The 19,378-nt window shown below is 43.6% G+C and overlaps 1 protein-coding gene across 3 annotated transcripts in view; it reads left to right on the forward strand.

The window, feature by feature from the left end:
• Positions 1–1,380: 1,380 nt before the first annotated feature.
• LOC106587434 (DNA-binding protein RFX7) overlaps positions 1,381–19,378 on the forward strand; it is a 53,662-nt gene continuing 35,664 nt past the window's right edge. For 2 of the 3 annotated variants that reach the window (XM_014175828.2, XM_014175829.2), the window contains exon 1: positions 1,381–1,840. In XM_014175828.2, coding sequence (XP_014031303.1) covers positions 1,707–1,840 — 134 coding nt within the window. In that variant the 5' untranslated portion in view covers positions 1,381–1,706. The remainder of the gene's footprint in view (positions 1,841–19,378) is intronic. The other variant, XM_014175827.2, reaches the window with a different exon arrangement.

Consider the following 19,378-nt stretch of genomic DNA (forward strand, 5'->3'; position numbering starts at 1 on the left):
GCAGTCCTTCCCCGGGAGGAAGAGCAGCTCCGTCTTGCCGAGGTTTAGCTTGAGCTGGTGATCTGTCATCCACACTGATATGTCTGACAGACATGCAGAGATGCGATTCGCCACCTGGTTATCAGAAGGGGGAAAGGAGAAGATTAATTGTGTGTCGTCTGCATAGCAATGATAGGAGAGACCATGTGAAGATATGACAGAGCCAAGTGACTTGGTGTATAGCGAGAATAGGAGAGGGCCTAGAACAGAGCCCTGGGGGACGCCAGTGGTGAGAGCGCATGGTGCGGAGACAGATTCTCGCCACGCCACCTGGTAGGAGCGACCTGTCAGGTAGGACGCAATCCAAGCGTGGGCCGCGCCGGAGATGCCCAACTCGGAGAGGGTGGAGAGGAGGATCTGATGGTTCACAGTATCAAAGGCAGCAGATAGGTCTAGAAGGATGAGAGCAGAAGAGAGAGAGTTAGCTTTAGCAGTGCGGAGAGCCTCCGTGACACAGAGAAGAGCAGTCTCAGTTGAATGCCCAGTCTTGAAACCTGACTGATTAGGATCAAAAAGGTCATTCTGAGAAAGATAGCAGGAGAGCTGGCCAAGGACGGCACGTTCAAGAGTTTTGGAGAGAAAAGAAAGAAGGGATACTGGTCTGTAGTTGTTGACATCGGAGGGATCGAGTGTAGGTTTTTTCAGAAGGGGTGCAACTCTCGCTCTCTTGAAGACGGAAGGGACGTAGCCAGCGGTCAAGGATGAGTTGATGAGCGAGGTGAGGAAGGGGAGAAGGTCTCCGGAAATGGTCTGGAGAAGAGAGGAGGGGATAGGGTCAAGTGGGCAGGTTGTTGGGCGGCCGGCCGTCACAAGACGCGAGATTTCATCTGGAGAGAGAGGGGAGAAAGAGGTCAAAGCACAGGGTAGGGCAGTGTGAGCAGGACCAGCGGTGTCGTTTGACTTAGCAAACGAGGATCGGATATCGTCAACCTTCTTTTCAAAATGGTTGACGAAGTCATCCGCAGAGAGGGAGGAGGGGGGGGAGGGGGAGGAGGATTCAGGAGGGAGGAGAAGGTAGCAAAGAGCTTCCTAGGGTTAGAGGCAGATGCTTGGAATTTAGAGTGGTAGAAAGTGGCTTTAGCAGCAGAGACAGAAGAGGAGAATGTAGAGAGGAGGGAGTGAAAGGATGCCAGGTCCGCAGGGAGGCGAGTTTTCCTCCATTTCCGCTCGGCTGCCCGGAGTCCTGTTCTGTGAGCTCGTAGTGAGTCGTCGAGCCACGGAGATCACAAATATCTTTTGAATGAGTTATCCACATTGCAACATTTTGTGATACGGGCTTTTATTTAGAAGGTTTCCTCATTAATATACAATGTGATGTCATCGTTCGTCCTGCTGGCAGAATACTAGTCAGCATCACAAACACTTCCACCATAGTGTTTGCAAACGCACGGGTCGCCCCAAGGCTGCGACGGAATCTTGGGGAAAGCGTGCATTTTGTATTCCTCTGTACTTGTGATTATTTTAACATGTCTGTGCATGGTGTTCGAAGTTAACCGTCTAACCATGTTTCCCCGGCACTGTTTCTACCCTGGAACTGAGGCCACGTACATCGCAAATGAGAACGGGTGGGTCGGTAATGTACAGTAGGAAAATAACTGCTATCTCGAGGTCCAGGTTGAGGCCTGCATGTTAAAGATCCCTTTCCTCACATCCTGAATCTCATCGTGATGACTGAGGATCAACAACAACATGATCAGCTCCCGAAGCTGGGCTCTGGAATAAGCACCTTACCATCCCTAGTTCCTGGACTGCAAGGGACTGAGGCCAGTGCGTTGCAGCTCAAAATAAAGAATTCCATCTGGTAAGGACGACCATTAGCTAGCATTGTGCTACTTTGATTGCTAGCCAGATAGTTAACTTACATTAGTTCAGCCAGCTCCACATGTTTTGCCATTATAGTGTGGCTACATTTGGCTAGCTAGCGCAGATATTTAATTAGCCAGCTCATTATTAACTAGCAGCTACTTCGCCCCCATTTTCATCAACATAAACATACATGTCAACATTTGTGATTGGCGTTGACAATATAACATTTTTTTGTACTTAAAAAAAAAAAATGTTTTTCGTCAATTTCTTGCTACCAAGAGCTAATATTGTTTACTATAAGTTATTTTATATATTGTTCGCACATTTTTGTTATGGAATAGCGCGTGCGGCATGTCAGACACATTCATGCCATTAGCAGCAAGCTATCGCTGTCTTTTCGTGGTGGTGGACAGGTCTCGACTAAAGGGTCAAAATGGGTGAAAATTAACAACCCGAGTGTTGCAAGAAACCTCGCGGTTAGTTAGCTGGACCCACTGAGGTGTGTATATATGGCCTGGACGTGTGCATTGTGCATGGTTTCGGTATCCTCATTACTGCACGCACTCTAGCCAATTTGCCTAATTTCGGGAAAAAAGAATAGTATGTAGCTAGTACGCTTGCCCGCGTTATAACGAGGTTAGTTTACCGGAGAAAGCCAGTGGTGCACGCCTTCACTAACTGGGTTGAAAACCACCATTGTTTTTTTTTGCATGTCTCGACATGTATTTCAAATCCATAGAGGTATAAATGGCTGTGGTACTAATAGCACAGCCCGCCATGTACCTTAGCATATCTTGATACATAGTCAATGACCTGCATGTTGTATCAGTACAAACCTGAAAAATATTATTCGGCTACGTTCAACATTAATCTCTTCACAGATCTGTAGGTAAAGATTGTTGCACTCATACCTCAGTCAACTTCCAGAATTAAATGCTCAGTTTGCACGCTGAATAATATGGTTATTTTTACTTTTATGCACTTTTCACCAGTTGCCTTAACCTTTGGTTTCATATAGAAACTCCCTACATGAATTATGAAGTATCATAAGGATCCATAAAATGCTAATAGATGTGGTTTGCCTTTTGCGTTTGAACAGTTGTTGACTGATGTTTATCATAATCAGACTTAATGTTCATGGTCTAACTTATACCACCGCATTATGTGGTGCACAATCATTCAGAACCGACTTGTTATTTGTGATTTGTCTTGGTTTCAATATTGTGTAAATAGTTTTAGATTATATATAGTGAACTGAAGCACATGGACGGTTCTCTGTGGAATTACAACATTGGGAAAGTCATGACTGGCACTTTTTTTTACTAAACTTTTCTAATCTAATATAATGGGCATCATATGAAAAATATAGAACCACTTAGGTAACATGTAACCTTAGCCTAGTCATAAATTGCAAAATGCCACCACCTAGGCGTTTGTTAATCATATCAGAAAATACGCTACAGTATATCTGTTAGGCCAGTGTCGCCCCCAGTGCTACCCCCAAACCAGTGTGAAGGAATGCGGCTCCGGATGACATGGATCCATACGTGGGATATCACTTCCCTATTTTGATGGGCATAAGTTCCATCAATACATTGACTTTATGTTTTATGGTCAACATCAGACATGGTTATGGAATAGGGCAAATACATTTAAAACATGGAAAGAATTGTTTTGCTTCTTCCTTTTTTATTACAGGGGAACTGTTGGAACTCCCTTTATGAGATGACAACTAATGTAGTAGTATTTTGAAATACCATGGAAGATGCAGATTTTGTAATGTTAACCTCTATGGGCTAGGTGGGACGCTTGCGTCCCACCTACTCAACAGCCAGTGTAATCCCGTGGCGCCAAACGCGATAAAGTGTTTCAGCCAGAGGCTGCCTCGATATCGTTCAGCTTTTTCCCGGGCTCTGAGAGCCTATGGGAGCCGTAGGAAGTGTCACGTTATAGCAAAGATCCTCAGTCTTCAATAAAAAGAGCCAAGATGAAACACAACTTGTCAGACAGGCCACTTCCTGCATGGAATCTTCTCAGGTTTTGGCCTGCCATATGAGTTCTGTTATACTCACAGACACCATTCAAACAGTTTTAGAAACTTTAGGGTGTTTTCTAACTTTAGGGTGTTTTCTAATACATAAATAAAATCAATTTAGCCTCAAATAATGAAACATGTTCAATTTGGTTTAAATAATGCAAAAACAGTGTTGGAGAGGAAAGTAAAAGTGCAATATGTGCCATGTAAGAAAGCTAATGTTTAAGTGCCTTGCTCAGAACATGGGAACATATGAAAGCTGCTGGTTCCTTTTAACATGAGTCTTCAATATTCCCAGGTAAGAAGTTTTAGGTTGTATTATAGGACTATTTCTCTCTATACGATTTGTATTTCATATACCTTTGACTATTGGATGTTCTTATAGGCACTATAGTATTGCCAGTGTACCAGTATAGCTTCCGTCCCTCTCCTCGCTCCTACCTGGGCTCGAACCAGGACCACATCGACAACAGCCACCCTCGAAGCAGCGTTACCCATGCAGAGCAAGGGGAACAACTACTCCAAGTCTCAGAGCGTGGGACGTTTGAAACGCTATTAGCGCGCACCCGCTAACTAGCTAGCCATTTCACATCGGTTACACCAGCCTAATCTTGGGAGTTGACAGGCTTGAAGTCATAAACCAGCGCAATGCATTGCGAAGAGCTGCTGGCAAAACACACGAAAGTGCTGTTTGAATGAATGCTTACGAGCCTGCTGGTGCCTACCACCGCTCAGACTGCTCTATCAAATCATATCAAATGTATTTATATAGCCCTTCTTACATCAGCTGATATCTCAAAGTGCTGTACAGAAACCCAGCCTAAAACCCCAAACAGCAAGCAATGCAGGTGTAGAAGCACGGTGGCTAGGAAAAACTCCCTAGAAAGGTCAAGCTAGGAAGAAACCTAGAGAAGAACCAGGCTATGAGGGGTGGCCAGTCCTCTTCTGGCTGTGCCGGGTGGAGATTATAAAAGAACATGGCCAAGATGTTCAAGAAATGACCAGCATGGTCAAATAATAATAATCACAGTAGTTGTCGAGGGTGCAACAAGTCAGCACCTCGAGTAAATGTCAGTTGGCTTTTCATAGCCGATCATTGAGAGTATCTCTACCGCTCCCGCTGTCTCTAGAGAGTTGAAAACAGCAGGTCTGGGACAGGTAGCAAGTCCGGTGAACAGGTCAGGGTTCCATAGTCGCAGGCAGAACAGTTGAAACTGGAGCAGCAGCACGGCCAGGTGGACTGGGGACAGCAGGGGGGAGTCATGTCAGGTAGTCCTGAGGCATGGTCCTAGGGCTCAGGTCCTCCGAGAGAAAGAGAGAATTAGAGAGAGCATACTTAAATTCACACAGGACACCGTATAAGATGGGAGAAATACTCCAGATATAACAGACTGACTCGAGCCCCCCGACACACAAACTACTGCAGCATAAATACTGGAGGCTGAGACAGGAGGTTTCAGGAAACACTGTGGCCCCATCCGATGATACCCCCGGACAGGGCCAAACAGGAAGGATATAACCCCACCCACTTTGCCAAAGCACAGCCCCCACATCACTAGAGGGATATCTTCAACCACCAACTTACCATCCTGAGACAAGGCCGAGTATAGCCCACAAAGATCTCCGCCACGGCACAACCCAAGGGGGGGCGCCAACCCAGACAGGAAGACCACGTCAGTGACTCAACCCACTCAAGTGACGCACCCCTCCTAGGGACGGCATGGAAGAACACCAATAAGTAACTCAGCCCCTGTAATAGGGTTAGAGGCAGAGAATCCCAGTGGAGAGAGGGGGATCATAGACTTAATATAATAAACACACAGAAATACGAGCCTTAGGTCATTAATATGGTCAAATCCGTAAACTATCATCTCGAAAACAAAACGTTTATTTTTTCAGTGAAATACGGAACCGTTCCGTATTTTATCTAACGGGTGGCTAACTAAGTCTAAATATTCCTGTTACATTGCACAACCTTCAATGGTATGTCATAATTACGTAAAATTCTGGCAAATTAGTTTGCAACGAGCCAGGCAATGAACGCAAGAGCAGTGACACAATTTCATGTTAGCAGGCAATATTAACTAAATATGCAGGTTTAAAAATATATACTTGTGTATTGATTTTAAAGAAAGGCATTGATGTTTATGGTTAGGTACATTGGTGCAACGACAGTGCTTTTTTCGCAAATGCGCTTGTTAAATCATCACCCGTTTGTCGAAGTAGGCTGTGATTCAATGAGAAATTAACAGGCACCACATCGATTATATGCAATGCAGGACACGTTAGATAAACTAGTAATATCATCAACCATGTGTAGTTAACCTGTCTGGGCGAGGTGGGACGCTTGCGTTACCGTACTTCGAAGCATGTCAAACGCTGTTTAAAATCAATTTTTATGGTATTTTTCTCGTAAAATACCGATAATATTCCAACCGGGCGACGTTGTATTCATTCAAAGGCTTAAAGAATTTTTTTAGAATTCTCATGAACGCGCATCTCCAGTGTCACTGTTCCCAGGCTGACCACTCACAAATTCTCCTGCTGTTCTTCGCCCAGAGACAGCAGACACCCCATTACACTTTCTGGCGCATTCTGAGAGCCAATGGAAGCCTTAGAAAATGTCACGTTACAGCAGAGATGCTGTATTTTTGATAGAGATGCAACTGAAGGACAATAAATTGTCAGACAGGGCACTTCCTGTATGGAATCTTCTCAGGTTTTGGCCTGCCATATGAGTTCTGTTATACTCACAGACACCATTTAAACAGTTTTAGAAACGTTAGTGTTTTCTATCCAAATCTACTAATTATATGCATATTCTCGTTTCTGGGCAAGAGTAGTAACCAGTTTAAATCGGGTACATTTTTTAATCCGGCTGTGCAAATACTGCCCCCTAGCCCCAACAGGTTAACTAGTGATTATGTTAAGATAACTGTAATGCTAGCTAGCAACTTACCTTGGCTTCTTGCTGCCCTCGCGTAACAGGTAGTCAGCCTGCCATGCAGGCTCCTCGTGGAGTGGTTAGAGCGTTGGACTAGTAACCAGAAGGTTGCAAAAACGAATCCCCGAATCCCCCCCTGAACAAGGCAGTTAACCCCCGTTCCTAGGCCGTCATTGAAAATAAGAATGTGTTCTTAATCTGACTTGCCTAGTTAAATAAAGGTGTAAAAAAAAATCGGCAAATCGGTGGACAAAAATACAGATTACCGATTGTTAAGAACTTGAAATTGGCCCTAATTAATCGGCCATTCCGATTAATCGGTCGACCTCTAAACATAATGACTGAAAAAGCAATAACAGAATGACTGCAATTGGATAAAATGGGAAATGATACCACAGTTGGTTCACCTGCTACTATCCTTCCTTCCACTGGCATACTGTCATGTTCAGCTCATAATTGTGAAAAGTCTGGACAACCTCTCTTTCTCCAGTTAATGTCATCCCCCCGGCTCTTACTGACACATACCTATGAGCCCCTCAGTTTCCATTTACTGTAACCAGGGTCCTCAACCACTGAGCACCAGACATGCATGGACGTTGAAAAGTAGTTGAATTTTAGACATCTGTTTCACAAGTTTAGACAGCACATTGCTGTACAGTAAAGTTGAGTCTATATAGTTCTCTCACGTCACCCCGCTCCTCCGCACACTCCACTGGCTTCCAGTTGAAGCTCTCATCTGCTACAAGACCATGGTGCTTGCCTACGGAGCTGTGAGGGGAACGGCACCTCCGTACCTTCAGGCTCTGCTCAGTCCCTACACCCAAACAAGGGCACTGCGTTCATCCACCTCTGGCCTGCTGGCCCCCCTACCTCTGCGGAAGCACAGTTCCCACAGGAAGCACAGTTACCTCTGCAGAAGCACAATTCTTAGGGATGTGCATCTTTCCCTTTCAAGACGAGGCGATACACTATGTATACAAAAGTATCTAGATACGTATGTGGACACCCCTTCAAATGAGTGGTTTCGGCTATTTAAGCCACAACAGTTGTATAAAATCAAGCACACAGCCATGCAATCTCCATAGAGAAACATTGGCAGTAGAATGGCCTTACTGAAGAGTTCAGTGACTTTCAATGTGGCACCGTCATAGGATGCCACCTTTTCAACAAGTCAGTTTGTCAAATTTCTGCCCTGCTAAAGCTGCCCCAGTCAACTGTGAACTGCTGTTATTGTGAAGTGGAAATGTCTAGAAGCAGCAACGGCTCAGCCGCCAAGTGGTAGGCCACACAAGCTCACACAACAGGTTCGGAAAAGCCCCCTTAGTTCCAGTGAAAGGAAATCTTAACCCTACTGCATACAATTACATTCTAGATGATTCTGTGCCTCCAACTTTGTGGCAGCAGTTTGGGGAAGGCCCTTTCCTGTTTCAGCATGACAATTCCCCTGTGCACAAGGTGAAGTCCATACAGAAATGGTTTGTCAATCGGTGTGGAAGAATTTGACTGGCCTGCACAGAGCTCTGACCTCAACCCCATCAAACACCTTTGTGCTGAATTGGAATGGCAACTGCGAGCAAGGCCTAATTGCCCAACATCAGTGCCCGACCTCACTAATGCTCTTGTGGCTGAATGGAAGCAAGTCCCCACAGAAATATTCCAACATCTAGTGGAAAGCCTTCTCAGAAGAGTGGAGGCTGTTAAAGCAGCATAGGGGGGACCAACTCCATATTCATGCCCATGATATTTGAATGAGATGTTCGACAAGCAGGTGTCCACATACTTTTGGTCATGTAGTGTACATGGTCTCCAATACGATAAACGCATTCATTTTCCATTCTTAATTCAAATCTGCTGCTAATGGACCTCATGAGCTGCATCTGTCTGAGCTGACTTCTCTTTCTCTCGTGTGTGTGTAAATTATGTATGTCTATGGCGTATGTGTTATGTAGGCACCGGAGCTGAGCCATAAGGGAGACTAGGCATCTAACTATCAGATTAGGTGGGGGGGCAATGTAGCTTATGTTTTGTCTCCCCACTTTGAAATCACCATCAGCCACTACTCAACTTGTTATTCTTGCAGATTAAGTGTGAGCTAGTAATGTATCAATATTTATCATTAACAAATTTGCTATGACATACCCAATGAATATATAGCACACCATTAGATTCCACCCAATCTCAAAATTGAATGGTTTTGACCAGTTGGAAGTGTTTACTGCAGCGGCGGCCGCTAATTGGCTGAATACCCGGGGTGTGAGATGGTTCAAATACAAATTTTATTTGTCACATGCGCTGAATACAACAGGTGTAGTAGACCTTACAGTGAAATGCTTACTTACAAGCCCTTAACCAACAATGCAGTTTTGAGAAAAATCCTACAGTTGAAGTCAAAGTTTACATACACCTTAGCCAAATACATTTAAACTCAGTTTTTCATCATTCCTGACATATAATCCTAGTAACAATTCCCTGTCTTAGGTCAGTTAGGATCACCAATTTATTTTAAGAATGTGAAATGTCAGAATAATAGTAGAGGGAATGATTTATTTCAGCTTTTATTTCTTTCATCACATTCCCAGTGGGTCAGAAGTTTACATGCACTCAATTAGTATTTGGTAGCACTGCCTTTAAATTGTTTAACTTGGGTCAAATGTTTCGGGTAGCTTCCCACAATAAGTTGGGTGAATTTTGGCCCATTCCTCCTGACAGAGCTGGTGTAACTGAGTCAGCTTTGTAGGCCTCCTTGCTCGCACACACTTTTTCAGTTCTTCCCTCAATTTTTATATGGGTTTGAGGTCAGGGCTTTGTGATAGCCACTCCAATACCTAGACTTTGTTGTCCTTAAGCCATTTTGCCACAACTTTGGAAGTATGCTTGGGGTCATTGTCCATTTGGAAGACCCATTTGCGACCAAGCTTTAAATTCCTGACTGATGTCTTGAGATGTTGCTTCAATATATCCACATAATTTTCCTGCCTCATGATGCCATCTATTTTGTGAAGTGCACCAGTCCCTCCTGCAGCAAAGCACCCCCACAACATGATGCTGCCACCCCCGTGCTGCACGGTTGGGATGGTGTTCTTCGGCTTGCAAGCCTCCCCCTTTTTCCTCCGAACATAACAATGGTCATTATGGCCAAACAGTTCTATTTCTGTTTCATCAGACCAGAGGACATTTCTCCAAAAAGTACGATCTTTGTCCCCATGTGCAGTAGCAAACCGTAGTCGGACATTTTTATGGTGGTTTTGGAGCAGTGTCATCTTGCTGAGCGGCCTTTCAGGTTATGTTGATATAGGACTCGTTTTACTGTGGATATAGATACTTTTATACCGGTTTCCTCCAGCATCTTCACAAGGTCCTTTACTGTTGTTCTGGGATTGGTTTGCACTTTTCGCACCAAAGTACGTTCATCTCTAGGAGACAGAACGCGTCTTCTTCCTGAGCGGAATGACTGCTGCGTGGTCCCATGGTGTTTATACTTGCGTACTATTGTTTGTACAGATGAATGTGGTACCTTCAGGCGTTTGGAAATTGCTCCCAAGAATGAACCAGACTTGTGGAGGGCTACAATATATTTTTTTCATGAGGTCTTGGCTGATTTCTTTGGATTTTCCCATGATGCCAAGCAAAGAGGCCATGAGTTTGAAGGTAGGCCTTGAAATGCATCAACAGGTACACCTCCAATTGACTCAAATTATGTCAATTAGCCTATCAGAAACCTCTAAAGCCATGACATGATTTTTCTGGAATTTTCCAGGCTGTTTAAAGGCACTAGACTTGGCTCTCCGGTACCGCTTGCCGTGCGTTAGCAGAGAGAACAGTCTAGGACTAGGGTGCCTGGAGTCGTTGACAATTTTTAGGGCCTTCCTCTGACACCGCCTGGTATAGAGGTCCTGGATGGCAGGAAGCTTGGCTCCGGTGATGTACTGGGCCGTACACACTACCCTCTGTAGTGCCTTGTGGTCAGAGGCCGAGCAGTTGCCATACCAGGCAGTAGAACAACCCGTCAGGATGCGCTCGATGGTGCAGCTGTAAAACCTTTTCAGGATCTGAGGACCCACGCCAAATCTTTTCAGTCTCCTGAGGGGGAATAGGTTTTGTCGTGCCCTGTTCACGACTGTCTTGGTGTGCCTGGACCATGTTGGTGTTGTGGACGCCAAGGAACTTGAAGCTCTCAACCTGCTCTAATACAGCCCCGTTGATGCCCCGGCGTGCTCGATCCTCCTTTTCCTGTAGTCTATAATCATCTCCTTTGTCTTGATCATGTTGAGGGAGAGGTTGTCCTTGCACCACATGGTCAGGTCTCTGACCTCCGTATAGGCTGTCTCATTGTTGTCGCTGATCAGGCCTATCACTGTTGTCATCAGCAAACTTAATGATGGTGTTGGAGTCGTGCCTGGCTGTGCATCCATGAGTAAACAGGGAGTGCAGGAGGGGACTGAGCACGTATCCCTGAGGGGCCCGTGTTGAGGATCAGCGTTGTGGATGTGTTGTTACCTACCCGTACCACCAGGAGGCGGCCCGTCAGGAAGTCCAGGATCCTGTTGCAGAGGGAGGTGTTTAGTCTCAGGGTCCTTAGCTTAGTGATGCGCTTTGAGGGCACTATGGTGTTGAACGCTGAGCTCTAGTCAATGAATAGCATTCTCAGATAGGTGATCCTTTTGTTCAGGTGTGAAAGGACAGTGTGGAGTGCAATTGAGATTGCATCATCTGTGGATCTGTTGGTGCGGTATGCAAATTGGAGTGGGTCTAGGGTTTCTGGGATAATGGTGTTTATGTGAGCTATAACCATCCTTTAACCTCTTACATCTAGACGTTCCGCTAGCGGAACACCTGCTCCAATATCCAATGATAGGCGTGGCGCGAATGACAAATTCCTCAAATCCCCAAATTTTTCAAACATATGACTATTTTACACCATTTTAAAGACGAGACTCTCGTTAATCTAACCACACTGTCCGATTTCAAAAAGGCTTTACAACGAAAGCAAAACATTAGATTATGTCAGCAGAGTACCCAGCCAGAAATTCAGACACCCATTTTTCAAGCTAGCATATAATGTCACAAAAACCCAGAAGACAGCTAAATGCAGCACTAACCTTTGATGATCTTCATCAGATGACACACCTAGGACATTATGTTATACAATACATGCATGTTTTGTTCAATCAAGTTCATATTTATATCAAAAACCAGCTTTTTACATTAGCATGTGACGTTCAGAACTAGCATTCACACCGAACACTTCCGGTGAATTTACTAAATTACTCACGATAAACATTCACAAAAAACATAACAATTATTTTAAGAATTATAGATACAGAACTCCTTTATGCACTCGCTATGTCCGATTTTAAAATAGCTTTTCGGTGAAAGCACATTTTGCAATATTCTGAGTAGATAGCACGCCATCACAGGCTAGCTATTTTGACACCCACCAAGTTTGACCCTCACCAAACTCCGATTTACTATTAGAAAAGTTTGATTACCTTTCCTGTTCTTCGTCAGAATGCACTCCCAGGACTTCTACTTCAATAACAAATGTTGGTTTGGTTCAAAATAATCCATAGTTATATCCAAATAGCGGCGTTTTGTTCGTGCGTTCAAGACACTATCCAAGGGTGACGAAGGGATACGCGCCCGACGCGTTTCGTGACAAAAAATGTCTAAATATTCCATTACCGTACTTCGAAGTATGTCAACCGCTGTTTAAAATCAATTTTTATGCTATTTTTCTCGTAAAAAAGCGATAATATTCCGACCGGGAGTCGTTGTTTTCGTTCAAAGACGAAAGAATAAAAACATGGGGTCGCCTCGTGCACGCGCCTCCAGTCTCTGTTCTCTGATCGACCACTATCAAAATGCGCTAATGTTTTTCAGCCAGGGCCTGCAAAGCCACCATTCAGCTTTTTGCCACCTTCTGAGAGCCTATGGGAGCCGTAGGAAGTGTCACGTAACAGCAGAGATCCCTTGTTTTGGATAGAGATGATCAAGAAGAACAAGAAATGGTCAAACAGGGTACTTCCTGTACAGAATCTTCTCAGGTTTTGGCCTGCCAAATGAGTTCTGTTATACTCACAGACACCATTCAAACAGTTTTAGAAACTTTGGAGTGTTCTCTATCCAAAGCTAATAATTATATGCATATTCTAGTTTCTGGGCAGGAGTAATAATCAGATTAAATCGGGTACGTTTTTTTATCCGGCCGTGGAAATACTGCCCCCTATCCATAACAGGTTAATAGCATTTCATGGCTACAGCCGTGAGTGCTACAGGTCTGTAGTCATGTAGGCAGGTTACCTTTAGTCCCTGTGGCCAAGAACACTATGGTGGTCTGCTTGAAACATGTTGGTATTACAGACTCGGACAGGGAGAAGTTGAAAATGTAAGTGAAGACACTTGCCAGTTGGTCAGCACATGCTCGGAGTACATGTCCTGGTAATCCTTCTGGCCCTGCAGACTTGTGAATGTTGACCTGTTTAAAGGTCTTACTCACATCGGCTGCGGAGAGCGAGATCACACCGTCGTCCGGAACAGCTGATGCTCTCATGCATGTTTCAGTGTTACTTGCCTTGAAGCGAGCATAGAAGTTATTTAGCTCATCTGGTAGACTCGTGTCACTGGGCAGCTCTCGGCTCTGCCTCCCTTTTGTAGTCTGTAATAGTTTGCAAGCCCTGCCACATCCGATGAGTGTCAGAGCCGGTGTAGTACGATTCGAACTTAGTCCCGTATTGACACTTTGCCTGTTTGATTGTTCATCAGTGGGCAGAGCGGGATTTCTTATAATCTTCCCGGTTAGAGTCCGCTCCTTTAGCTCAGTGCTTATGTTGCCTCTAATCAGTTTGTCAGATCATGAGACATCCCGAAAATACAACGAAAGGGGAGACTCAAACACAATGGTGTTCTCCGTTTTGCTCTACAACCCCCACAAGTGTCACAGGACTTGCCTGAAGTTAACCCATACAAATGAATGGAAGTATGGAGGTAGTTTTGTGCCAACAAGAATAAGGGGTTAAGTATGCGTCCGTCCGTCCCCCCCCCAAAAAAAAAAACTATAGGACAGACACTTCAAAACCTTATTCCTTATGATACATTTTTTGACTGTCATTTTTGCCATTTATGAACGTGTTATTCAAAGTTTTTCTATTGGCTATAGTAATAAAGGCCAAAATCAATATTGTATCAAATTCTAAGTTTATTAGTTATGCAGTGGATCATTTAACTATCTTAAAAGGATTCAATATGTTAACTTTTCATTGGGGCAGTTCTCTCTCATAGCAAAACAATCGAAGCAATGTTTGCTTGACCTTGAACGCAGAGCTGGCAGTCATTGAGGGGCAGAGTAGTCAGTAACTGAACAGCTTGTTTTGAAGAATATTTTTTGAAACAGGAACATGTACACATTTACCCCACTTTTATGAGCATTTAAAACGTAATCCATATTTGTTTTTATATACTTTATTTTTATTGCCCATCACAAGTGGGGTGCCCTGAACGCCCTTATGGGCAAGCGCTTCGGCCATGCAGTGTGCCTCGCAAAAGTGATTGCTCGTTATACAGGGTAAAGTTGAAAGTTTTATATCTAAGAAAGACCATATACACTGATTTAAAGCAAAAGTACGAAAAACTTCTGCTGATGGTGAACCTGAACAATCAAAATAAAATCTATTGTAAACCCAGTTAAGCAGGTATAGCCAGATGTTGTCTCCGGTAGCTTACTTTTATTCTGGTAAAACACCATTTTCAACAATGCATAGATAACAATAACCTAGCAAATTACATAGGTTGTCACTCAACTAATATCACGCAAGCCATTTTAGCATATGAATGTTGAAGGTACCATGCAAAATCGGGAACAGGCCGCCTTCCTCGCGTTGGTCAGCACGCAAAACTGGGCACAGTGCGCAGTTTGACTAGGCTACTGATATTGCCTGGGGTTGTCCGGCACGCTTGCAAAATTACTTGTAGATCATTGACTGTCAACACAGTTGCATGCAGTTCAACTCTGAGAGGACTCATCAGTTGTCACAAAAGATGAGGTATTTTCAGAAGGTCGGAAGAATGTAATATGAGCAAAAGAAATGTGTGAACCATTGATTTGTAACATTCAAATCAGTTTTTTTGACTGACGCATGCTATATTTGGATCGGTTTGGGGTACGAGGACCGATGCGCTCTTATCTTAAACATTTGAATATACAGTTGAAGTCGGAAGTTTACGTACACTTATGTTGGAGTCATTACAACTCGTTTTTCAACCACTCCACAAATTTGTTGTTCACAAACTATAGTTTTGGCAAGTCGGTTATGACATCTACTTTGTGCATGACACAAGTAATTTTTCCAACAATTATTTACAGACAGATTATTTCACTTATAATTCACTATCACAATTCCAGTGGGTCAGAAGTTTACATACACTAAGTTGACTGTGCCTTTAAACAGCTTAGAAAATGATGTCATGGCTTAAGAACCTTCTGAAAGGCCAATTGACATAATTTGAGTCAATTGGAGGTGTACCTGTGGATGTATTTCAAGGGCTACCTTCAAACTCAGTGCCTCTTTGCTTGACACATCATGGGAAAATCAAAAGAAATCAGCCAAGAAGTCCGGGAAAAAATTGTAGACCTTCACAAGTCTGGTTCATCCTTGAGCAATTTCCAAACACCTGAAGGTACCACGTTCATCTGTACAAACAATAGTACGCAAGTATAAACACCATGGGACCACTCAGCCGTCATACCGCTAAGGAAGGAGACGCGTTCTGTCTCCTAGAGATGAATGGACTTTGGTGCGAAAAGTGTAAATCAATCCCAGAACAACAGCAAAGGACCTTGTGAAGATGCTGGAGAAAACCGGTACAAAAGTATCTCTATCCATAGTAAAACAAGGGCTATATCGACATAACCTGAAAGGCCGCTCAGCAAAGAAGAAGCTTCTGCTCCAAAACCGCCATAAAAAAGGCAGACTACGGTTTGCAACTGCTCATGGGGACAAAGATCATACTTTTTGGAGAAATGTCCTCTGGTCTGATGGAACAAAAATAGAAGTTTGTCCATAATGACCATTGTTATGTTTGGAGGAAGAAGGGGGAGGCTTGCAAGCCGAAGAACACCATCCCAACCATGAAGCACGGGGGTGGCAGCGTCATGTTGTGGGGTGATTTGCTGAAGGAGGGATTGGTGCACTTTTCACAAAATAGATGGCATCATGAGGCAGGAAAATTGTGGATATATTGAAGCAACATCTCAAGACATCAGTCAGGAAGTTAAAGCTTGGTCGCAAATGGGTCTTCCAAATGGACAATGACCCCAAGCATACTTCTAAAGTTGTGGCAAAATGGCTTAAGGACAACAAAGTCAAGATGTTGGAGTGGCCTTCACAAAGCCCTGACCTCAACCCTATAGAAAATGTTTGGGCAGAACTGAAAAAGTGTGTGCGAGCAAGGAGGCCTACAAACCTGACTCAGTTACACCAGCTCTGTCAGGAGGAATGGGCCAATATTCACCCAACTTATTGTGGGAACCTTGTGGAAGGCTACCTGAAACGTTTGACCCAAGTTAAACAATTAAGGCAATGCTACCAAATACTAATTGATTGTATGTAAACTTCTGACCCACTGGGAATGTGAGGAAAGAAATAAAAGCTGAAATAAATCATTCTCTCTACTATTATTCTGATTTCACATTCTTAAAATAAAGTGGTGATCCTAACTGACCTAAAACAGGGAATGTTTACTAGGATTAAATGTCAGGAATTGTGAAACTGAGTTTAAATGTATTTGGCTAAGGTGTATGTAAACTTCCGACTTCAACTGTACATATCGATACAGGTTGGCGAATCGTTACATTCTCTAATAATTATGCATGTCTGTATAGTACAGATCAGGGACCCATGATGTCATTCTGTTATTAGGTGTTAATCCACTTCACATCATAGTTGAAACTTCATTCTTTCTGCAGTCTTTTGAATTGTAAATCAGAGTAGATTAAGAGTTTTTGGAGAACTTGGTCACAAAAATTTAGGGAGATTTTACTGTCATTCTGTTAAACTTTACATCTGTACTGTTCAAGTAAATGTGTTTTTGTAACATTGTCAGTGGAAATTGTTGAACGTATTCCTTGTGCATAGAGTTTTTTTGGTTTGTTTATTAACTTTACAATCAATGTTTTTTTTGGCATGCATATTAAGGTGAAAAATCTGTCTCAGCATCATTCTGTTACCATGGAATTGCCCTAATGTTACCTACAGGTTACAGCCCTGAATGCTGCACATTACACTTGACTGGGTGAGTACAGCTAAATGTTAGTACAGCCTGACTGATAGATGATACCTATGATCTACATTTGGAGATCTGGCACAAAAGTAAATGCTGCCTCATGGAAAAGATCTGTCCTTGGCTTGGTTCTGGTGGTGCTGGACTGCCCTTTGGAAAGTTACGATGAGAGCTTTGCATGTCTCTCGAGTCAGTGGGAGACTGAGGATTGATTTGGCAGTTGATGTCAACGTTGTAAACAGAATTCCCCATGGTGTTGGTGGGGTTATGGTATGGGCAGGCGGCGCACAATTGGCCCAGCTTCGTCCGGGTTAGTGGAGGGTTTGGCCGCCAGGGATGGCCTTGTCCCATTGCGCACTAGCGACTCCTGTGGCGGGCCGGGCGCAATGCACGCTGACACTGTCGCCAGGTGTACGGTGTTTCCTACGACACATTGGTGAGCTGGCTTCCGGGTTAAGTGGGCATTGTGTCAAGAAGCAGTGGGGCTTGGTTGGGTTGCGGAGGACGCACTGCTGTCGAACTTCGCCTCTCCAGACTCCGTACGGGAGTGGAAGCGATGAGACAAGACTGTAACTACCAATTGGATACCACAAAATTGGAGAGAAAAAGTGGTTAAAAAAAGTGTTAGTCCTATGGAACAAAAGATCCCAGAAATGTTGAAGACGCACAAAAAGCTTGTTTCTCTGAAATGTTACGCACAAATGGATATCCCAGTTAGTGAGTATTTCCCCTTTGCCAAGATAATCCATCCACCTGACATTTGTGGCATATCAAAAAGTTGATTTAACAGCAGGATCTTTACACTGGTGCACCTTGTGCTGGGGACAATAAAAGGCCACCTAAATGTGCAGTTTTGTCACACAACACAATGCCACAGATGTCTCAAGTTTTGAGTGAGTGTGCAATTGGCATGGTGACTTCAGGAATGTCCACCAGAGCTGTTGGCAGATAATTTAATGATAGTTTCTCTACCATAAGCAGCCTCCAACATCATTTTAGAGAATTTTGCAGTATGTCCAACTGGCCTCACCGCAGACCACATGTGGGCAAGCGGTTTGCTGGTGTCTACGTTGTAAACAGAATTCCCCATGGTGGCGGTTGGGTTATGGTATGGGCAGGCATAAACTACGGACAACGAACACAATTGCATTTTATCGATGGCAATTTGAATGCACTGAGAGAGTGACGAGAGCTAGAGCTGCTTGCTTTTTCATGACTCTTTTCTTCTTTTTGGCCAGAAATACAAAATCTTAGGAGAGAGTGAGATTTGAATATGCAAATGTTTCCTTGTGAACCACCAGAGGGGGTTGTCTGAGTAACACGGAACCCAAACCGGCAACACGCGTGTGTAAATTTATTTTGTCCCCCCACATCAAACGCGATCACGACACGCAGGTTAAAATATCAAAACAAACTCTGAATTAATTACATTAATTTGGGGACAGGTCGAAAGCATTAAACCTTTATGGCAATTTAGCTAGCTAGCTTGCACTTGCTATCTAATTTGTCCTTTTTAGCTTGCTGTTGCGAGCTAATTTGTCCTGGGATATAAACATTGAGTTGTTATCTTACCTGAAATGCACAAGGTACTCTACTCCGACAATTAATCCACTCACAAAACGGTCAAACGAATCGTTTCTAGTCATCTCTCCTCCTAGGCTTTTTCTTCTCTTGACTTTATATTGGAATGACAACTTTCATAAATTAGGTGCATTACCTCCACCGACCTCATTCGTCTTTCAGTCACCCACGTGGGTATAACCAATGAGGAGATGGCACGTGGGTACCTGCTTCTATAAAGCAATGAGGAGGCAGGACTTGCAGCGCGATATAGAACTGTCTTCTATTTTAGCTCTTGGCAACACAGGTGTTCTTTTGCGCGTGCGAGCAGTGTGGGTGCAATAATTGAATAATATACATTTCTAAATTTATTTTGCGACGCACGCGACGCGAGCGGTGTAGTCAGCCTGTAAGATACAGTACATCGGATTCAAATTTAAGCAAATCAGTCTGCAATACATTGAACTAATCTAATCTGCCCTTTAACAGACACAAAATTGTACATTTTTAATGCCACAATGTGTTTGCATAAATCATCAGGCGACGAGTATTCCAATGTAGTGAGCTAATGTATTACCAAATTGTAAACATGTCATGCTCAAACTTCAAATGTACTATCAGACAACTCCGTCACACAGCCAGAAATAATCACACAGCCATTTTCAAAGCAACTAGATGCATCACAAATACCCAAAACACAGCTAAATGCAGCACTAACC

The sequence above is a fragment of the Salmo salar genome, chromosome ssa26 (assembly GCF_905237065.1).
Source record: "Salmo salar chromosome ssa26, Ssal_v3.1, whole genome shotgun sequence".
NCBI lineage: Eukaryota > Metazoa > Chordata > Actinopteri > Salmoniformes > Salmonidae > Salmo > Salmo salar.